This window comes from Boleophthalmus pectinirostris, unplaced genomic scaffold (genome assembly GCF_026225935.1).
Source record: "Boleophthalmus pectinirostris isolate CB_2022bp ecotype Guang Dong unplaced genomic scaffold, ASM2622593v1 HiC_scaffold_19, whole genome shotgun sequence".
NCBI classification, from domain to species: domain Eukaryota; kingdom Metazoa; phylum Chordata; class Actinopteri; order Gobiiformes; family Gobiidae; genus Boleophthalmus; species Boleophthalmus pectinirostris.
This window is the reverse complement of record NW_026571140.1, coordinates 19,394,858-19,415,691: the sequence shown is the minus strand read 5'-3', so window position 1 is coordinate 19,415,691 and position 20,834 is coordinate 19,394,858. Positions and strand designations below refer to the sequence as shown.

At 39.2% G+C, this 20,834-nt stretch overlaps 2 protein-coding genes across 6 annotated transcripts in view; one reads left to right on the top strand and one right to left on the bottom strand.

Moving 5' to 3' along the window:
- The first annotated feature begins 118 nt into the window (after positions 1–118).
- Positions 119–19,590, top strand: trpm7 (transient receptor potential cation channel, subfamily M, member 7). Of its 5 annotated transcripts, none has more exons than XM_055154416.1 (40): positions 119–275; positions 4,067–4,146; positions 4,677–4,715; positions 4,908–5,112; positions 5,196–5,409; positions 6,019–6,143; positions 6,251–6,422; positions 6,579–6,753; positions 6,848–6,971; positions 7,076–7,145; positions 8,233–8,333; positions 8,610–8,744; positions 8,844–8,897; positions 8,982–9,122; positions 9,216–9,350; positions 9,422–9,699; positions 9,778–10,006; positions 10,105–10,242; positions 10,347–10,490; positions 11,468–11,599; positions 11,675–11,926; positions 12,425–12,599; positions 13,149–13,281; positions 13,359–13,537; positions 13,618–13,750; positions 13,864–14,600; positions 15,350–15,438; positions 15,509–15,599; positions 15,705–15,778; positions 15,907–15,944; positions 16,222–16,250; positions 16,503–16,556; positions 16,914–16,958; positions 17,043–17,108; positions 17,582–17,865; positions 18,007–18,089; positions 18,171–18,376; positions 18,458–18,509; positions 18,643–18,749; positions 18,821–19,590. In XM_055154416.1, exons 1-40 carry the CDS (start codon positions 273–275, stop codon positions 18,931–18,933), a joined length of 5,634 nt encoding a protein of 1,877 aa, XP_055010391.1. In that variant the 5' UTR covers positions 119–272; the 3' UTR covers positions 18,934–19,590. The 5 variants fall into 5 exon arrangements, 4 of the variants coding, with proteins under 4 accessions (XP_055010391.1, XP_055010390.1, XP_055010392.1 ...); XM_055154415.1 differs by having other exon boundaries at positions 10,105–10,260; XM_055154417.1 differs by lacking the exon at positions 16,503–16,556 and having other exon boundaries at positions 10,105–10,260.
- Positions 19,591–20,102: 512 nt separating this feature from the next.
- The window catches only part of bcl2l10 (BCL2 like 10), a 2,737-nt gene continuing 2,005 nt past the window's right edge, over positions 20,103–20,834 (bottom strand). The window contains exon 3 of the mRNA XM_020941657.2: positions 20,103–20,834. This exon is cut by the window's right edge and continues 171 nt beyond it. The gene's annotated coding sequence lies outside the window, so the exon portion shown is untranslated.

Sequence of the window (20,834 nt, the reverse complement as noted above, 5' to 3'; positions counted from 1 at the left end):
GTGGCGCTTTGTTGGTGTAAAACACAGTGCACATGTGTCCGTAGCTCCGCCCCCGCCATGTGACGGAGCGGGCTGAGTCAGCCGGTGTCCGGCTCGCGCAGTGTCAGTTTGGAGCAGCACAATTATGAAAAAGCAACCTTCCGCTGGAGCTGCAGCTGAAGCGGATCTCTCCAGCACTCCCCGGGCTCTCCTTCTGAGGCCAACCGAGAGCACCGTCAATAGATGGATACACGCTGCGACACAGCTCTTCCTCAGTCTCAACGGTGAAGAGGATGGTAGGTGCTCTTTATTAAGCCGCAGCTCGGCTCTCCTTTGGCAGTGTTGTTAAAGTGTTACTGGTCGACACTGATAAGAAGTCCTGGATGGCAGGTTCCTCAGACGTGGCGCTTAAAAGCATTTCTTTCGTCTCTCTGGTTCATCTGGTTGGCAAACGTGGAATTATTCAGCTGGCTTAACGTAAGGTAAAGACATAAAAACGTCAGATTGTTGGCAAAGAAATGATCCTTGTCTACACGAGGTGTAGTGTTAGCTACAGTGAGCTAACGTTAGCTCGCTAGTGCTATATGAGCAATAACCGCTATATATGCTAGGTATTTAACCTGAGCTAGCCTAACTAGCCAGGGCTGCTCATTGAGCTGCCTTTTGTTGTTATAGTTTGATTTTCCTTATTTTAAACGTGACAGCTGCACGAGCTAACGGAAACCTTTCTGCCAATTAAACCAAAGTTCACTCTAAATGCACAGTTCACTACATGTAGATTTTCTTTCAAAGATTCAGGACCAACTTTTTAAGTAAGGACGCTTTGTTTTCCCCTCACCCGCTCACCCCCCCATTTCCAGATTTTCTGGTATGTGCTGAATGAATATTATGTTGTAGATCACGTTTGACCACACACTTCCACAGTGAAGCGAAGGGGATATTTGTATGTTTGGATTTGGATGCAGCAGTGTGAGATTGTCATTATAGCTGTCCATTAGGTGATAAATAAATGCATGCGAGCTTAATTCAACCTTAGTACTGGCAACTGGCAACTGTAGTTTTACGGTGCCTTATTATGTTGTGTTTTGAAAATTTAATTTTAAAATCTTATAAGGGTTCTTAATGGCACGACTAGCAAGAATGCTTCCTTCCCCAGCATTTCTCCCACTCTGCTGGCGTTGGGTGGTCACATGATGACTCTTACCACTTGAATACTGCTGTTTCGCTGCCTAGAGCATTCAGATAAAGCTGAGGGGGCTATCGGCTGTCCTGTGTGAAATCAACTGTGCATGTCTCAGTGGAATAATAGTGGCTAATTTACTATAGACTACCTCTTCTAAAAGTGTAGTTAAACAAACCTTGCTTAACTGATCTGAGATGATATCTAGAGCTGATATTGTCCTCACTCTTCTGTGTTGCAAAACGTCTTCACTTTTTGTATTCTGGCAAGGACATAGTCCCACACATCTGTTTTGTGCTTTAACTTTAAGCCTTCCCTGTATTGCACTGTTTGCTTCATTAGTGACAAATGCCATTGTCCACTTTCTGCAGTTTTTGATGGACCCCATGCACCCACTGCATAGATTTTGAGATGTTTTTTTTTCCCTAAACTAAATCTTCATTGCTCTTATTATGTATTTTAAATATTTACAAGCTACCATGAAAAGTGACCTCACATTCATTTAAATATTTTTTTTTCCTTATACTCTTTGTATAAAGAGATTGACTTGGATTGCCATGACCTGCAGGTCACAGGGGAGAGTGAATGTAGCACTATCAGCATGTGCTTTTCAGAGCACGGTCCAGACCAGAGGGCACAAGTGTGAGAGATAAAACTCTGTAGTCTTATGACCATAATATGAATTAACTTCTGCCAACAGCCTTCCAAGAATTACTTCTCAAGTTTCCATTCACAAGTTTAACTCTTTCCTGCCATTGTTGCCTTACACTAGAAGTAGTTTTTCAGTTGAATAGCAGGCTAATTAAGGACTAATAATGGTAATTCCAATTCATTTCATTATGTTGAGGGTAGCTGGAGAGAAATTACATGGATAAGCCTAATCTTTTATACTGTAAGGCAGAGTATGCATTTAACTGTTTTTATCAAATACGTTTATAATGAAAGCTATTTTTAAGTATGAATAAAGGTGAAGTTGTTGACTGAGTAAAGTTGAGTGAACGTAGGCTCAAAGGGAGAGGAAGTGTGTTTTTGGCAGGAGCTCAGGCCCTGATGTCTTCACTGCCTAACATTCTCAGATGCCATGGTTACAGGTTTACAGAGCACCGCCCACTTTATCTGCCTCTGTACACTGTGACTCTGTGGGCTCAGATCTGACCATAGACTGTATCTGACTCAGAAAATGTCCATTTCTTAAAGCACTTTCCCAAGCAGGTTCTTATGTCACAGGGTAGGTTAAAGAATGGAGTGAAACCAGCTTAGTCTGCTATTGTAATGTGTAATAAAGTTAAAAAACAAGGACAAGAAATTATATACCTATACCTATGTTTCTACTTCAAAGTCTGTACCACCATACACATAATATGTCTGCAATAGTTTCTAATAAAAAAAATTCTGTGCGATCAGCCTACGTCACCCATGCTACCACACAACAGTTTTCCACAAATATTTAAAAGCATGATACAGAACTGTACGCAACAACTTGACAAATCTGATGCGATGTGCAGTATTTTCTTTAGTGAAGGGAAGCAAAAACGAGTCATAAACTGTGAAGCAGTCAGCAGTCAAAATGAAAGTGAAACTTATAAAACCTGTTTAAAAAGTTTTTGGCTAATATAGCATTTTCATTGCAATAAAAGGTATATGGTGATCTAAATATGGGTTAGTAATTAATAAAAGTAAAATAGCCCCCTTTTAGGTTCGGTTGATCCTTTCATATAAGTTTACCAAAATCAGTGTACTGAGTAATTTAAGCATGGTGTTAAATCGGTGACTTGTTGCTGCCTCCCAGAGTTTACTGTTGAAATGATTGTTTTTGAGTCTGTGTGTGTGTGTGTGTGTGTGTGTGTGAGATGAATCACAGTTGGTGGGGTGTCCTGAGTCGACAACAAGGTATATATCATGCAGGCCTCTGCCCATCTTCTAAATCCCCTCTATCCCCCGCCTTTGCGTCTCTTTCTCCCAGGGCTGAGAGGGTAATATCTAGCCTGTCCCAGACACATTCATCTGCTTCTTACAGATTAACAGTGCAGTACAGGAGCTTTCACTTTTTAACTGAGACCGGATCTGTGTGGAAACCTTAAATAGACTTTGAAACCTGTCTGTAAATGTTGGATTGATCTTCACTGCGGCGACAGGACAGATCTGTGGTGACTGTGGTTTGTCCAGGAGATGCATGAAGGAGTTTTGGTATGTTCCTGTACAAAGCCCTTAAACACAGAGATGAGGAGGACATCCAGGTATGCACTCATTGGTCAATGGTCAAGAGCTGACCCTTTATTTGAACTGCTTCACACAAGCCGCTGTCATCTTCTTAGACTTCTCTTGTGCTCAGGAGTTCACACAAATTTTTGTGCTGTGCTTAATGTAGCTGTTTTTCTTTTGCCTCACCTGCATAGTTTGACATTTTGTCCATTATTTTATCTGTTCATGTCACTTTACACATGCATTCTCTGAGTGGAGGTGACAGCTAGCATAATGGCAGTGAATTTTAATCATCCTCAACAAACTTTGTAGTTTCACTATGGTGGTAGTGTTATACACTGCAGTATAACACTATTATATACTATATATATATGATTTTGTGAGTTTGTACTTGACTACAATGCTGTGGAGTGATGGTACCTACAGGTTTCTTGCTTTGTGTTTAAAAAGATTAGCAGCTCTAATCGCTCTCAGAGGCTTTTTAGGAATCTTGGAAGAATGTACGTTATTAAATTCCTGTGGCATAATTCTTTTGGAAAGACGATGGAAATAACACATACATTATTTTGTTATTTTGTTATTATTACGATTACAAATGTTTTGTCTTTCTTCATCAACAAATCTCTAGTTAATTTGCAATCTGGCAAAGTGGCATTAAACATATCTGGTAAAATTTTGAGTTCAATAATTTCTGTTTCTCCACAGTCCCAGAAACCCTGGATAGAGAGCACATTCTGCAAGCGAGAATGTGTGTATATGCTCACTGTGTCCAGAGAGCCCCACAGGTATGTGACTCTACTCTGGCCCCTTCCCAGAAATACTGAAGTGTGAGGCCATGGATGTGCTCTAATTGTACAGAGTGATAGACTACACACAAACTCTAACCACCACTCTCCTACAAGCAATGTACTTACAATATGTGTGATTTTCAGAATAGTCCCAGTTTCAAAGAAGTGATGTTATCAATTCTTTTGTATTGTCTTGAAGAGTTAGCATCAACGATCAATACTAGTGATATTTTATGATGGAACACAATTCACTGTAGACACTTGCTGGTATTTGACATGGTGGCGCTAAAATGGAATGTACCGGCCCTATCATTGGCACGTCAAATAGGTCCTGACTTTCAGAAACATATCTGACACTACGACTTCTCTCATAATCAGCTAATAAATACAGCAAGTACCGTAATCTTATGGCACCTATTTAGAAGTTATTTTCTTTAAATCTCTCTCATTGATCTAGCCATTTAATGTATTTTCTTTAACTCACCAGGCCCAGGATATATTTCACACATATTTTACTTTATTTTCAGATGCCTTCCAGGATGCCAGATTTGCCAACAGCTTGTTCGGTAAGTAAGTTTAAGTTCTAAAAATAAAATAAAATATGACCTGTTATTATGCCATAGATTACAAAAGCATTTATATGCAGTACTGATCTACTGCACAGTCTTTTAATACAGTTAACTTTCTGGCTTTTGTATCACATTTCAAGTGCAAGTGCACCATAAGTAACATGTAAAACTGTTATTTCAAATATCTAGGTGCTACTGTGGGCGGCTTGCACGGCAACATGGCTTTACAGCCAGCATTGCTACCAAATATTCGGACGTGAGGTTGGGTGAGAATGCCAACCTGTCAGTGCCCGAGCTGGAGGAGTGGTCACTGGAGAAACACACAGAGGCCAGTCCCACAGATGCCTACGGTGTCATCAACTTCCAGGGAGGCTCTCACTCATACAGAGCAAAGGTGAAATGGCCTTTACATATGCACAATATGCAGATCAAGAATCACCTCAAGTGTGTCTTAATTGGTGTTTTCAACATATACAGTATGTGCGTCTATCCTATGACTCACGTCCTGAGAGCATCTTGCGATTAATGTTGAAAGAGTGGCACATGGAGCTTCCCAAAATCTTGATATCTGTCCATGGAGGAGTTCAGAATTTCGAGCTTCACCCCCGCATCAAGCAGGTGGTGGGTAAAGGCCTTATAAAAGCTGCAGTCACCACCGGGGCCTGGATTTTCACTGAAGGTGTCAACACAGGTATATGTTTAGACCTCTAAAGTTATCACTGAACTTCTTTGACTTAGCTATGAATTTAAAGGCAATTGATTGATGGTTGGCTTTACATCATGGAGAACACACATACCCAGCAGACCCTCAGACCACCAAAACACCAGAGTTATTTCTTTGGTGCGCTGATATAGCAGAACCTGTAATATTATCCCATAGGCATATCATTTGGCTGTTTTGTGCCCGAGGTGTGTCTATAGCCGCAAAGAGCTGCTAAGATGCTGTGGTCTATTACAGTGTTTAAATCATTACTCACAGGGGCCATTTACCCAGAGCTAGTGATTACTCTAATGCCTCTTTGGCACCCAGGTCAGCTTGGAAGGGCTCACAAATTACTGCTGAATCTCCCTTATCCAATAGTTTAGAGTTGTAGTTGAAAACATCTGTGTTGTTGCATGTCTACATCATATCAAATTTAAATTTTAATGCTGTAACTTAAAACTGAGTTGAACTATAGCATGATTGCTTTGATTTTGCTATGACTTATTTTAAGTCATATATTTGCAGTATTGAAGTCTTCCTAATTAAAGTACATTGCGTAATAATAAATGCATTTTTGCTCTGTTCCTTCTTCTATAGGTGTAGCAAAGCATGTTGGGGATGCTCTCAAAGAGCATTGCTCAAGATCCTCTAAGAAAATATGCACTGTCGGCATTGCTCCATGGGGAGTCATTGAAAACAAGGATGATCTCATCGGCAGAGATGTAAGACTCAACATAATTCTTTTTAATGATTTTCTGTGAATTATGAAGAAGTCATTTTAATTGGGTCATTATTTGTCTTTCTTGGCTTTTTGACTTTTGTGATGCAGATTATCGCTCCTTACCAAACACTACTAAACCCTCTCAGTAAACTCAACGTTCTCAATAATCTGCATTCTCATTTCCTGTTGGTGGATGATGGCACTGTGGGGAAGTATGGAGCAGAGGTCAAACTGCGCCGAGACCTGGAGAAGCACATCAACCTCCAAAGGATACATGCTCGTAAGATTTCAATTTTTAAAAATTGTTTTTGCTGCAGAAACTGCAACTTTGTGAAACTGAGTTGATTTTTTTTATAATTATAATTAAAATGCTACAATATTACAGAGTTTACAGTAAGGATAAAACATTGATAAGAGATTTTCCTTTGGTGTGCAGGTATTGGTCAGGGTGTACCTGTGGTGGCCTTAATCTTAGAAGGAGGCCCTAATGTGATCTTGACTGTCCTGGAGTATCTTCAGGAGTCTCCTCCAGTCCCCGTTGTGGTGTGTGAAGGCACGGGTCGTGCTGCAGACATACTAGCCTATGTCCATAAGCAAACGGAGGAGGGAGGGTAGGCAATATAGATATGTTTCACAAAGATGCTACTGTGTGTCGCCTACACTAAAACGATTGAAAGTTGACTTAATATTTCATTCTTTTTTCAGAAATCTTCCTGATGGAGTGGAGACTGACATTATTGCAACCATAAAGAAAACCTTTAACTTCAGCCAGAGTGAGACCATCCACCTATTTCAGAATCTAATGGAGTGTATGAAGAGCAAAGAACTGGTAAATGTGCAGACCAGTTAATAGTAAATGCTGCTGTTACTTACTTAATACATTGTTATGTTTTTATGTGGTTAATATCTGCCATCATGTTTCTTGTAAAACAGATAACTGTGTTTTCAAGTTCAGAAGAGCACCAGGACATTGATGTAGCTATCCTGAGAGCCTTACTTCAAGGTTGGTCCAAGACTTAAGATGGGCCTTTTTTATCTTTATTTGACTGATGAATGAATGCTGATAAATCTGAGCTAGACTATACTCCTCCTGTTATGATTTTAGAAGGACAGTTGGCATCAGAAGCTTAGGGTTTCAAGATGGATGTTTTCATAAGGCATAAATATGCTTTGAAAAGAAAGTCCTTCAAGTGCCCTTTTTTCATTTTATTAAGTGTTTGTCGTAAATTGATCTGATTACAAAAGTTTAATTATTTCAGTTGAGGGCCAAACAACCAACCATCTCTTTCTGCTTGTCCCCTATTAAATTTGTTCTCTATTGGCCCTGTGTCACGAAGAAGGTTTAGTCCAAACTCAGTTTAACTCTTGCAGAGTTTTCATTTTCACACAGTGATTTAACGCAAACCCTAACTCAGTCACCATGGCAACTCACTCTCTTTCTTCCTCTAACACTGAGTCTAACCAGAGTCTGCTCCTGAAAGAAGATTTAACTCAGTTTCCACTTTCACACATTTTGTTTCACTTAATTAATTATAATATAACACATTTGGCCAAGTTGGTTGCCAAATTTGATGTCAGGCAGATCAATTAAGTTGATCTGAGTAGCAGCTTAGATTTAACTTCAGTGTCCTATATCACAAAACAGCTTGAGCTACCCTATCTGTTCTCTCAGTAAATTTTTGGGCCTGTGTTTTATGTTATGTTGAGTTGCAGGAAATGACTTTGAACGTTTTTATGATTGTCCACGCATCACAAACAAAATTTCTGTTTATGTTGTCTAATTATTAACTACCTAAAATACTGACATTCTCAACAGGGCATGACCCCAACAGCACTCAGTAAAACAGTAACACTTCCACAAACAGAAAAATATACTTCTCCACTATTGTTTAGTTGACAGATACAAAAAATGATGACCTGAAGCATGGTAATTTTTTGTGCTTCAATAAAAATTAGCCCAAACAAGATTTTATATATACTTTCAAATGGAATGTGTCTTGATCCCAAAGAGGAATCTTTCAAATCCAAAGATGTGTGATTCAAAATGTCATTAACTATAATTTATTGTTATTTTATTCATTTTTTTCCAGGTACAAATGCATCTCCCTTTGATCAGCTAGTCCTGACAATGGCTTGGGACCGTGTTGACATTGCCAAGAATCACGTGTTTATTTATGGACAGCAGCTAGTGGTACGTTTCTCTGTGAGCATGTCTTAAAGTCTGTAGAGACATTTGTTTGTCTGTATCAAACCCTGAAATGACCCACAATATCTGTTGACAACAAAAGCCACTATTAGGGTAGTCAAGGAGCAAAACTGGGGCAAGCTGCCCTGAACTGTGTGTTTTTACTGTAATCTAACTTTTTCTATAATAGTCTTATAGGCTAAACTCACTGGTTGTTGCTTAATAAGCATTGACTGTTCTCTGCTTGGCATACATGCTGGATATAGCTTTCTATTGTTGCAGGTGAGCTCTCTGGAGCAGGCTATGCTGGATGCACTTGTAATGGACAGAGTGGAGTTTGTGAAACTACTTATAGAAAATGGTGTGAGCATGCACCGATTTTTAACCATCAGCCGACTGGAGGAGCTTTACAACACTGTAAATGATTCAAACAACCACTACTTCTACATTGGTGGATTTAAAAAAAGAAAAGAAAAATAAAAAGATGATTTTTTTTTTTATGTATTTACTTTACAGAAACAGCACCCAAACAACCCCACTCTTTTACACTTGGTCCGGGATGTGAAACAGGTTGGTGTGTTTAATCTAATTTCACTTTTAAATTAATACAGAAGTATATATCCTTTATTACTTATTCCTTTTGATAACTTTCAGAGCCATCTCCCTCCAAACTACAAGATCACACTAATAGATGTGGGCCTGGTTATTGAGTTCCTGATGGGTGGAACCTACAGGTGCAATTATACACGGAAACGCTTCAGAATTATTTACAACAATCTCCATGCCAACAACAGGGTATGTATCTGCTGCTTCATTATGTTTTACAAATATGTGTAATATATAATTACATTACATTTAATTTTGCTTTTTAAAATTTTGCATATTCAGCGGTCAGGGCGGCATATACCAGGTCCTGGTTCCCATTTGCGAAAGAATCATGAGTCTTTTAGCATGCAAGCTGACAAGAAGGAAAAAACAAGGCACAACCAATTTATCAAGACGGCACAGCCATATAGACCAAAAGTAAGACTTGGTAGATGCATGTTCATTCATTCACCAAATATAAACCTGGTAAAATATTTCCTACTTTTTAGCTGGAGACGTCTATGGATCAAAACAAAAAAAGAACCAAGGAGGAAATTGTGGACATTGATGATCCAGAGACACGACGTTTTCCATACCCTTTCAACGAGCTTCTTGTGTGGGCGGTGCTTCTGAAGAGGCAGAAAATGGCACTGTTCTTTTGGCAACAAGGGGAAGAAAACATGGCCAAAGCACTGGTGGCCTGCAAACTCTGTCGGTCCATGGGCTATGAGGCTAAAAAAAGTGACGTTGTAGATGACACATCTGAGGAGTTTAAAGAATATTCCAAGTATGTTTACTATACCTTAATGTGTTATGTGGGGGTAAGATTTTAAGTGCATAAACATTTCTTTCTTTTTGTTTTTAGTGAATTTGGGACTCTGGCTGTAGATCTACTAGAGCAGTCCTTCAGACAGGATGAGACAATGGCCATGAAGCTGCTGACCTATGAGCTCAAAAACTGGAGTAATTCCACCTGTCTTAAACTGGCTGTTTCGTCCCATCTTCGGCCATTCGTGGCTCATAACAGCACCCAAATGCTGCTGTCAGATATGTGGATGGGGCGGCTAAACATGCGTAAGAACTCCTGGTACAAGGTGCATGCACTCTTTGTTCTTTTGTTTATTGTTCATTAACAATAATTAAATAAAATGAACATAAGTCCGTGCACTGAATAAACCTGCCTTTCGTCCAGGTGATTCTGAGCATCCTGGTTCCTCCTGCGATCTTGCTGTTGGAGTACAAATCCAAAGCTGAGATGGCTCATATCCCTCAGACACAAGATGATCATCAGATGACAATGGAGGACAGTGAAAGTAACTTCCAAAACACAGTTGAGGATATTCAAATGGTAGTTTTTAGATTCTCATTCTGTGTTGCGCTATTTAACAGCATTGCATTTGTTTTATCTAACTAGATTATGTTCTTGTTTTACAGGATGTGTTTAAAGAAAGCAGAGCTCATGACCATGTTGAGGGAAAAAATGACATGGAAACACAAATTCGCTCCAGAAAACTTCCTTTAACCCGGAAAATCTATGCCTTCTACCATGCTCCCATAGTCAAATTCTGGGCCAACACGGTATGCATAGACAGGTGGAAGTTACATCCATTCCTCATCTTAATGAGGAAGCTTTTCTTAGTTTACACTAACAGTGTAGCTATTCTTTCAGCACTCACAGGAAAGCAGTTTGGATAATTGAATTTTTAGGAAGTGAAGTAATAATTGTACTTAAGTTAAATAACATTATTCTAATAATGAAGATGGCTTCTCTATAGTAATCAATGTGATATTTTCCTGGTCATAAGAACGTTTTTTTTACTATAGCCGTAGAGTAGTCATATGTCACATTGTCATTTGAATCCTTTCTCACATGCATTTGTTTATATAAGCCTGAGGCAAGTTCACATGAACACAGAGGCCACTTTCCAGGAGCAGGTGGCTGAACAAGCTGAGATGGGTGCTTAGACTTCAGATACTATCTCTGAGAGGTTGAGCTTATCTACCTCTACAGTTCATGTGTCGTGACTTTACATTAATACCTTATCTCCCTACACACATGGCTTGTCAAGCCATGGTAATCTTTGAATATACTGAGGTTTTCAAAGCAGCATGTTCATTTAGGCCATTTATTGTTCTTTTCCCACAGTTTTATTTATAAATGAACATACTGTAATCCAATGCTAGTACAAGGGTGTTAGTAGTCCATAGCAAAGACAAATGCATAATTCAAGTTAAACAACCATTTATTTTCTTAAGCTGTGAAGTGTATTGAGAGAAATATGGATTTTTTTTTACAGACACATCCCTTAAGCATACAGGTCATCACCAGCTGAGCTTGAGGAGCTCTTCAGTCCATTGAATACTCTGGTTTTGTTGTTTCCCTTTTAAGGACCTCGGCTAGCGTTACAAATCAAAATATTTTTTAAAAGGGATTTCATCTTCTTCACTGTACTGTATTGGCTTTGACATGCACATGTGTTAAAACATTACACTCAAAGGGAAACTCCAGTAACTGAAGTTGTCACTACTTATAATTGTGACTTTTGGTTTGTCAGCTTTTTTACATTGCCTTCCTGATGCTCTACTCGTATGTGGTCCTGGTCAAAATGCCGCCTGATTGGCCTTCTCCTCAGGAGTGGATTGTCATTGTCTACATATTTTCATCTGCCATTGAAAAGATTCGAGAGGTAATTTACCTTTGGATTTTAGTTCAAATTACTATCGAACACTAACTACATTATTTGTCGTCTTCTGTTTTTTAGATGTTCATGTCTGAAGCTGGCAAAATAAGCCAGAAGATAAAAGTGTGGTTTGGTGAATATTTTAATGTTTCTGACTTTGTGGCAATTCTGACTTTCTTCATTGGCTTTGGTCTGAGGCTGGGTGGTGGGGATGCCTTTCACCCTGGAAGGACAGTTTATTGTCTCAATATCATCTTCTGGTATGTGCGACTGCTTGATATACTCGCTGTCAACCAACAAGCTGGACCATATGTCATGATGATTGCTAAAATGGTGAGTCATGTGTTATTATTTTTTTTTATTTGTTGATGGTATCGTGTTATGACCCAGCTCATTTTTATTTGTTTTATCTGTCAAATATCTAAAACATGTAACATTTAGTACAATGTTTTAAAGGTTAAGGGTCAAACAAATATACCAAGATGATAATGTCTTGATCATTTTCAATATTTCAGCATGCACCTATATTGAAATCAGGTATTATTTACCAGTCAGTGTGCTTGAGTCTTCATACCTGTAGAACCATCATCCCTGTGGTGTGTTGTAATTGCCCCCTGGTAGATTAGAAACTGTTTTGTGCTAAAAGCCTGATCACTGAAGTATTGCCCCTAGGACAGGCACAGTCTGGTTTGTCTATCTGACTGCCAAATTGAAAGAAGGTATCAGTGAGTCTCTACCTGTGACATAGAAGCCAATGTAGACTCTGTGTAGTGATGTGCTGTTGCCTTCTTAAGAAAGAGCAGTAAATATGTTCTCACTAATGTATTTCAGGTGGCTAACATGTTTTACATAGTGGTGATTATGGCTATTGTGCTGCTAAGCTATGGAGTGCCCAGGAAAGCCATTCTGTACCCACATGAAGAGCCCAGTTGGACATTGGCTAAAGATGTGGTGTTCCAACCATATTGGATGATGTATGGGGAGGTGTATGCCTATGAAATCGATGGTAAGGAGGATGAGCCTGGTAGGAATGATTATGAGGGTAAGGACAATATTTTTCAAAGCTTCTCACCAGAGCACGAGAGCTGATTGTCGCACAGAAAGCACTGAAAATCAAACCCACTCAGTGTAATCATTGTATTACTCACAGCCCGTTCACATGTAGAGATCCATGCGCTGAAGCAGCATCGACTGCCTTGGCTCTGCAGGAAATGATCTGTTTTAAAGACGGCAATTTTCTGATCAACTTTTGAGTCGGTGCATTTGAAGCTTAGGTAAACCAAAATGTATGGTTTCACTTTTCAGCTAATTTCTCACCTGGTTTGTTATGTTATATTATATAGACCAGAGATTATTGATTTTGATGGCACTATTGATTTGGAATACCTAAAGGTTTGTGCAATCTGTTTAAATACAGTATGTTTTCTTGTTATATTTTTCCCTACATATGCTGCAACTGTAGTTTTGGTTTGTGTATTTTCTAGAGATGTGGTACAAGTAGTGGCATTGAGGTAGGATACCGTGTGATTTTCTGTATTGTTATTTCTTCCCACAGTCTGTGCCAACAGCACTGAGAATAATGTTAAGGAGTTATGTGCAGCAGGAGTTTGGCTGACTCCTTTCCTGCAGGCTGTCTACCTCTTTGTACAGTATATTCTTATGGTCAACCTCCTCATTGCCTTTTTCAAGTAAGTGGTGACATTTCTTTAGATTGTTCTAACTTGTGTGAGTGTTATTTTTTAAACCATATGTTCATGTTTTATAGTAATGTCTACATTCAAGTGAAGTCCATCTCAAACCTTGTGTGGAAATACCAGCGATACCATTTTATCATGGCCTACCATGAGAAGCCTGTTCTGCCACCTCCATTTATTCTCCTTTGCCATATATACTCTCTGTTCTGCACATGCAGGAAGCGGAAGAAAGAGAACACTTATGGACCAAGTACAATCACCGTATTCTTTTGAACTAATCCAAATGGAATAAAAGTGAAATGTCCTCTACATGCTATATTCTTTTTTCAGAGCTATTTCTCACAGAGGAAGACCAAAAGAAGCTTCATGATTTTGAAGAACAGTGTGTGGAGACATACTTTCATGAAAAGGATGATAAGTTTCACTCTGGGAGTGAGGAACGCATACGCCTTACTTCTGAAAGGTACCAAAATTAACACATTATATTGCTTACTAGTTCCTTCTTAGTTACCCTTCAGTGTCATAGTGTAAGGAGCATTGCCAAATGTAATAATCTTTATTTATTGTAATTTTCAGAGTTGAGACCATGTGTATGCAACTGAAAGAAGTTGGAAACAGGGTCAACTACATTAAACGCTCTTTGCACACACTGGATTCTCAGATCGGCCACCTCCAGGACCTCTCAGCTTTGACTGTGGACACTCTTAAGACCCTCACTGCTCAGAGAGCATCAGAGGCCAGCAAAGTCCACAATCAGATCACCAGGGAACTGAGCCTTTCCAAAAATGTAGTCCCAAGCATCGCTCCTGTGCCTATGGACACCGGACCTCTCTCCAAATCATCTGTGATTGGGAAATGTACTTTAGGGACTTACTTTGGCTCCTCCTATCCTCAGACAGGAGTTAATATGGCGGATTCTCTGTTTGGGAGTACAAGTGAAATTGGTCGCAGATTCATGGGAAAGGACCCTAGTCTGAGTCCAGAGAAGAGGGGCTTGTTTGGGCTTGGGCCTTCCGCTGTAGAGGCTGGCTCCTTTAGCAGCGCTGGCCCCAGTGCCTTTGTCCAAAGTGCTGTGGCCTTGTCCCCTCCGGAGCTGCCCCTCCGAGGCCACTCTCTCACACAGAGTAAGCTGAGCCGTCCACTTGAGCCGGGCTTTTCCGACTCACCCTCCAGCCTGCCCAATGTGCCCTCAGGTGGGGCTCTTTTCCACATCAGCAGCACCCCCTCCAGCCAACCGCAAATGACTTCATCTGGTTTTGACCAGGCGCCCATGCAGCTAGAGAGCACAGCTATAGAGTTTGGGGCGTTTGTGGGTAAGTGTCAGAAAGAGGAAGGCTCTTATGTACCTGCGAGTGAGTGTGAGTGTGTGTATCCTACTGTTGTTGTTATCTGTAAGACTTCAGACTCTGCTCAGCCTATTTGCTTGCCTGCTTGCACTGCAAAGCCTCAAAGCAAAGTGGGCTTCAGGCCGGGGGAGGGGGTGGGGGGCTTCAGTGGCTATGACAACCCAGCCTTCTGCAAAGATGAGCCCACAATGGATAGCCTCAGCAGAAATGAAGAAACTCATCTGAGTGCATCCTGGGGCATTATTCCTGAAGTACCATCAGAGAACCAACGCAGGCACATGGAACAGGCCCAGCGAGGCCCTCCTAGCTCTATGTGTCAAAGCAGGAGACAGGTGCTAAACCACAAGAGGAAAACATCAAGTGTGCCCAGTTCAACAAGAGGTTTGAGTCTGCGCTAAAGCTTGCAGGGTGCTGGTGCCTGTCCATCTTCAGATCATCATTTTCTGGTCCTTGTATATTTGTCTGTCTGGGCTCTTCTATTTCGTTTGTGGGGTGGCATCATTAAACATACATTAACATCTTCACACGTGGGGTTTTTATATTGATCAGGGTATATTTTAAGGATATTTTTGTATTGGGGAATTCTGACCTGACCTTTTGTTTTCACTCTATATATGGGAAATACAATTTGTGAAAAATATTCAAGGATTAAAAATGGTAAAAGAAATACAATACATCTTCTAGTTTAGTTTTAATTTTAACTTTTTTTTTTCCAGGACATAAAGACAGTTTGGAGCTTGAACACTCCTCACCTAAACCTGGTTGTAGCACACAGCAGAAGCCGGATACACAAACCAGACCACAGGTAAGTTTCTTAGTGTTTTCAAAATGAGTTTAGTTTTCTGTTCAATGTTGTTACTTGCTTATTTCCACAGTCTGAAAGCCATGGTCACATGAGAGCAGTTAACTCTTATGCTGGCTTCACAGAGTTTGGTCGAAACCCTGGTTTTCTCCTTCCAGACTCAAGTAAGACTTCTGTTTCTTTAATATATGAATATTTTTGTGCAATTTGATAGAACCTGTAGTCTAAAGTTAGATTAGAAGCATTATAGAATGTCTCAATTTCTGTAGCTTTGAAGAGGGACAAGAGCAGAGTTTCAGCTGAAGACATTCTCATTCATGAGGACCCTAGAACTGCTTTACTGGTAAATATTACTTCACACATTATGGTCAAGTTTGTGAGTAATGTAATTTTCTTAAATCAGTTGTGGACATTTTAATATCTTATGTTAAAAAAAAAAGTCTCACCTAAATCTTTTTATTTTTCCACCAGGAAAGGGTGCAAATCAAATCAGCCCAAACTAGTAGCCTGTAAGTATCAGATTTTAGACTTATATACCACAATATTTTGAAGTATTGCTGCAATAATGTATTTATACATTTTTCATATACACATTTGACTAAATGATCAGCTGTTTCTTTTGGTTACAGATTAGACTGATTGTTATTATTAAATTATAATTTAAAACCATGTACATCAGAACACTGTTAATAGTTTTTCATTGTCATTACTGAATTGTCGTTTAAGTACTATCCTGGTCTATGATGTTATTATTACTAATTCTATTTTACTTTGTTTTCTTCTCAGCCGAGCCCCTGGGGAGGATACTTTGAATGGTAAGATACTTATTTATGATTTATTTTCCGATCTTAGCCTCCAGGGCTCTCTTGCTCCATTACATACTTTACCTCGATTAAAATTGCATGGATTGTTTTAAAAATAATGAAAATAAGCCCTATTGACACATTCCTTACATTAAGTTTGCTGTCCGTTACCCCCTCCCTCTCATCTTGGCATGGGTTATTTCACCGTTGCTATGGCGAGGTTTTGTTTTGGTTCACAGTGCTGTTTTATTTCTGTGGTTCCAGCCGCAGTTTCTCTGTACACGCCTCGGCACACTCATCTTGGAGCCAGAAAGGACTGTGAGTAACCCTCACTGACCGATCAAACAGCATCAATATTTTAGGCAGGATAATTGGACCACAAATTTAATCAATTCAAGATAAATCACCTTCAGCACTGATCAAATGACTAAGAGCCACTTAGCTTGTGATCACTGCACCCTGATTCAAGAATTTTCACTTTTGGAAGAGTTGTGCCTGAACCTGAGCTGCGTGGTTGTGGTCAAACAGGAATGGTGTTAAAGAGGCACCTGCTGGACTTTGCTGGAACTACACTAGATTTTCTTTTTTATCTGAGTTTGTTTAGACATTTTAATAGATTTGTATCTTAACAACTTATTTTAATGTGAACCTAATATTAACTAATGTGTTTTACAGCTATTGGCTCGCCGTTTAAACCCGTGGAAAATTATCAATACTCAGGTGAGTCATATTTGAAACTTATAAAAATTGCCATCATCATTTTTCTCTGTCCATTATCAATATTGTGGTGACTTGTTGATGCAGCTGTGGAGCGAAATAACTTAATGAGACTGTCCCAAAGTATTCCATTCACCCCGGTGCCCCCTAAAGGTAAGACCTGGTACTTTTCATTATGTTACATACTAGTACATAATGGTAATAACACAGAAGGAAAAAAAAAACTTCATTTGGATTTCTTTTGGACTAATTCTTCAAACATCAAATACCACATATTTATTGTTTTGTATAAGCTGTTTGACATTGTATGCTATTTTGGATTACAATATTTTTTCAAGGAAAATTGAGTGGACAAAATCTCATGAGTGTGTGATCACTAAACAAGATCATTTAACAACAGTAATGGAAATTACAACCTTTGTTAATGATATAGGCAGATCAACAATATCTAAAAATGTAATTGTTAAATTTTTCCTTTTTGGATACTCTAGTGTTGTCATTAATTAGTTTTGAATATCTAGTCAGAACCTGTTTTTACCTAGCAAAAATGTCCCTGGTTTATGCATAAATTAACATGAATATAAATATTTGACATTTGATTCCTTTTCATGCTTTCGTGTCTCTAGGTGAACCTGTCACTGTGTACCGCCTGGAGGAAAGCTCTCCCAACACAATCAACAACAGCATGTCTTCCTGGGCCCAGCGCGGGCTTAGTGCCAAAATTGAGTTCCTTAGTAAAGAAGAGATGGGTGGGGGTCTGCGGCGTGCTCTCAAGGTCCTCTGCACTTGGTCCGAATATGACATCATCAAACCGGGCCACCTGTACATAGTCAAGTCCTTCCTTCCAGAAGTGATCCAGACCTGGCAGAGTATCTACAAGGAGGAGACTGTGCTGCATCTTTGTCTCAGGGTGAATCACTATACAACAGACTGGCTATAGTGGATTATTGTGCACTGATTAAGCTTACTAGACCACCAGTTCCTGCATTAATGTAAATTACTGAAACGTTCTTATTGAAGTGACACTGGGTTTTATTTTGTCTGTCTTCAGGAAATTCAGCAGCAACGAGCTGCTCAGAAGCTCACGTTTGCCTTCAATCAAATCAGACCTAAAACAATTCCTTATTCACCAAGGTACTTATTCTGGAAACGACTATAGTTGTCATTCTCAGCCTAGTGTTGGCTTGTAAAGCTTGCCTGTTTTTGTGTGCACAGGTTTCTGGAGGTGTTTCTGCTCTATTGTCACTCTGCTGGACAGTGGTTTGCCATAGAGGAATGCATCACTGGGGAGTTCAGAAAATTTAATAACAACAATGGAGAGGAGATTGTTCCCACCAACTTACTGGAGGAGACGATGCTGGCCTTCAGCCACTGGACATACGAGTACACCCGCGGAGAACTGCTGGTGCTCGACCTGCAGGGTGAGTATTGGGTTAGAAATAGAAAGATGAAACGAGATGCTTTTGTAACGGGTCCGTATGTGTTGCTTCCGGCTGTTGTAGGGGTTGGAGAGATTTTGACTGATCCATCTGTTATCAAAAGTGGTGAGAAGGGGTGAGTGCTGAGGCCTACAGTTACACAATTTGTTTGTTTTAAAAAATAAGATTACAATTAATAATTATTAATTGATTGATTTAATAGTCATCATGGCCCAAGGCTCTAGTTTTATTGTATTTGACTTCTGCAGGTCATATGATATGATTTTCGGTCCTGCCAACCTGGGAGATGACGCCATCAGGAATTTTCGTGCAAAACACCACTGCAATTCCTGCTGCCGAAAACTCAAACTTCCTGGTGAGTTTAAGAACAGTTGTAATCCTGATATGGTAGTTAGGACAACACTGACAGCACTGTGCTTTTGTCAGACCTGAAGAGAAATGAGTACACCCCAGACAAGGTGTCATTCCCCCAGGACGACCCTTCCAATCCAGGGGATGGAGTTAAAGAGTCCCGCCAGTCCCTGAGGCTCATGCTTTAGCTGAAGGACCTCACAATCACTTGCCTACATTGTTTTTATCACTTGATGTTGAAGCCAAGGAACTTATGAAATAATTATGTGTGTCTGTGGAAATCTGTGCATGCAGGCTGTAACATCTTTTGTCCCCCCAAGATGCTGTGTCATTTTAATCTTTATTTTTAATACACGAATGGGAAACTATTTTTAACATGTTTTATACGTTTCTGAGTGTTTATGAACTGGATATAAATATGTATATGGACAGGTACAATATTATTGTAAAGGCTTTATTATTTATTACATATTTTGAAAGGTTGCCTTGTTTAAAAAATATCAAAGTGCATTGTTGATCTGCTACAGCTGCTTTAAGTCAGCCTGCTGACAGATCACCACCACTGTTTTTAGAAGTGTATTTTTGACTTGTCAAATATTAAAATATATAGGAATTTTAAAAACACATTTTGGGCAGATGGCAATGCAACTTTTACAGAGCAATGTATGTTATTTTATTGTGTTTCAAAGTGTTCCAAATATTTCTAAAGTTTTTATTGTTACAGAGGTACTATTGCTATCTTTGTCACCAACTGTTGAGCAAATTACAATCTTCTGTATCTTATAGATACTAAAACTTGGCATGTGCTGAACAAATAAAATATTTTATTCAGGGGAATTAAATAAGGGTATTACTGTATACATTTTTTTTACGTGATATATCATTTTAAAACTAATAAATTACAAAACAAAAAATACTGTCCTATATTATTTTTTGGAGAGAACTATGTCAGTAGTTTTACTTTCCCTTAATGTTCTCCTAGGTACTTTCCTTTAGAAATGAGGAAGTGTGGCACAATGGTGTGGTTTGCCTAGCATGTCAGAATACAGCTGATAGCAGTGTCAAGTATGGTTAAATTTTCTTTTTGCAAATAATTTGCTTCCATAAAGAAATTTACAACTGTATACATGTGCTGTGTTAACTGAAAGGGTATTTTTTTTCCTATTTCCCAGCATCAACTTTGAGTGACAAGCTTTAGTCATGAGTTATTATCCCAATATAAGAGTGAAGAACAGAGGAAAGCTGAACATCACTTATTTATGACAGTATGACTGGATATCAAAACAACTCTGTACAAGTTACTGCACATAAACGAGCCCATGGAGCATCTCTATCAGAATTCAAACAAGGCAAACTCTTTTTAGATTGAATGATTTTATTACAAAAGGTGACAAATAAATACAGCAAGAATGTAAAAATATTAGCTACTGTATAAGAGTCATGAGGAGAAAATGTCACTGCAGTGTTTCTGCCCTAAATAGTAGCCCCAGATGCAAATTGGTCCCTGTTTTGGTGAATCATGATCTGTAGCATCTTACTTAATAGGCTATAGCACCGTTGGGCAGCCATTAATGCTCCACATCTGTTTAAATGATGAAAACAAAACACATGAATGTATTTAAATAACATACATGGAAGAAAAGCTCAGGGCCACTGCTTTACAGTCGATATAAATATAATATATTAATTTATACATAGTACATTTAGATGGCTCTAATGCACATACACAAATTGAGTAAACACATGAAAAAAGGCAGCTGTCAAATTTGAAATCAAGTTAAAAGCTTAAGATTAACCAAAATGTTCCTTTTAGCTGCACAACTGAAATTACACACTGACAAACCAAGTTCAGCCTGTGCTTTAGTTCAGTCTGCGATATGCACCTCACATCACTTGCTCCTACACTTGAAGGCAATGACTTTTTTACAATCTTTAGGAGAAAGCGACTTGCGCCCGTATGTAATGCATTTAGAGTCAAAGGTTGTGCAAACATTCAGTTGACAGGATATCTCAACCCTGAAATTACAACATTATAAACGTGTCTCCCATCATCTTTGCGGTTTTAAACTTGTACCCAATTGTGCCAAAT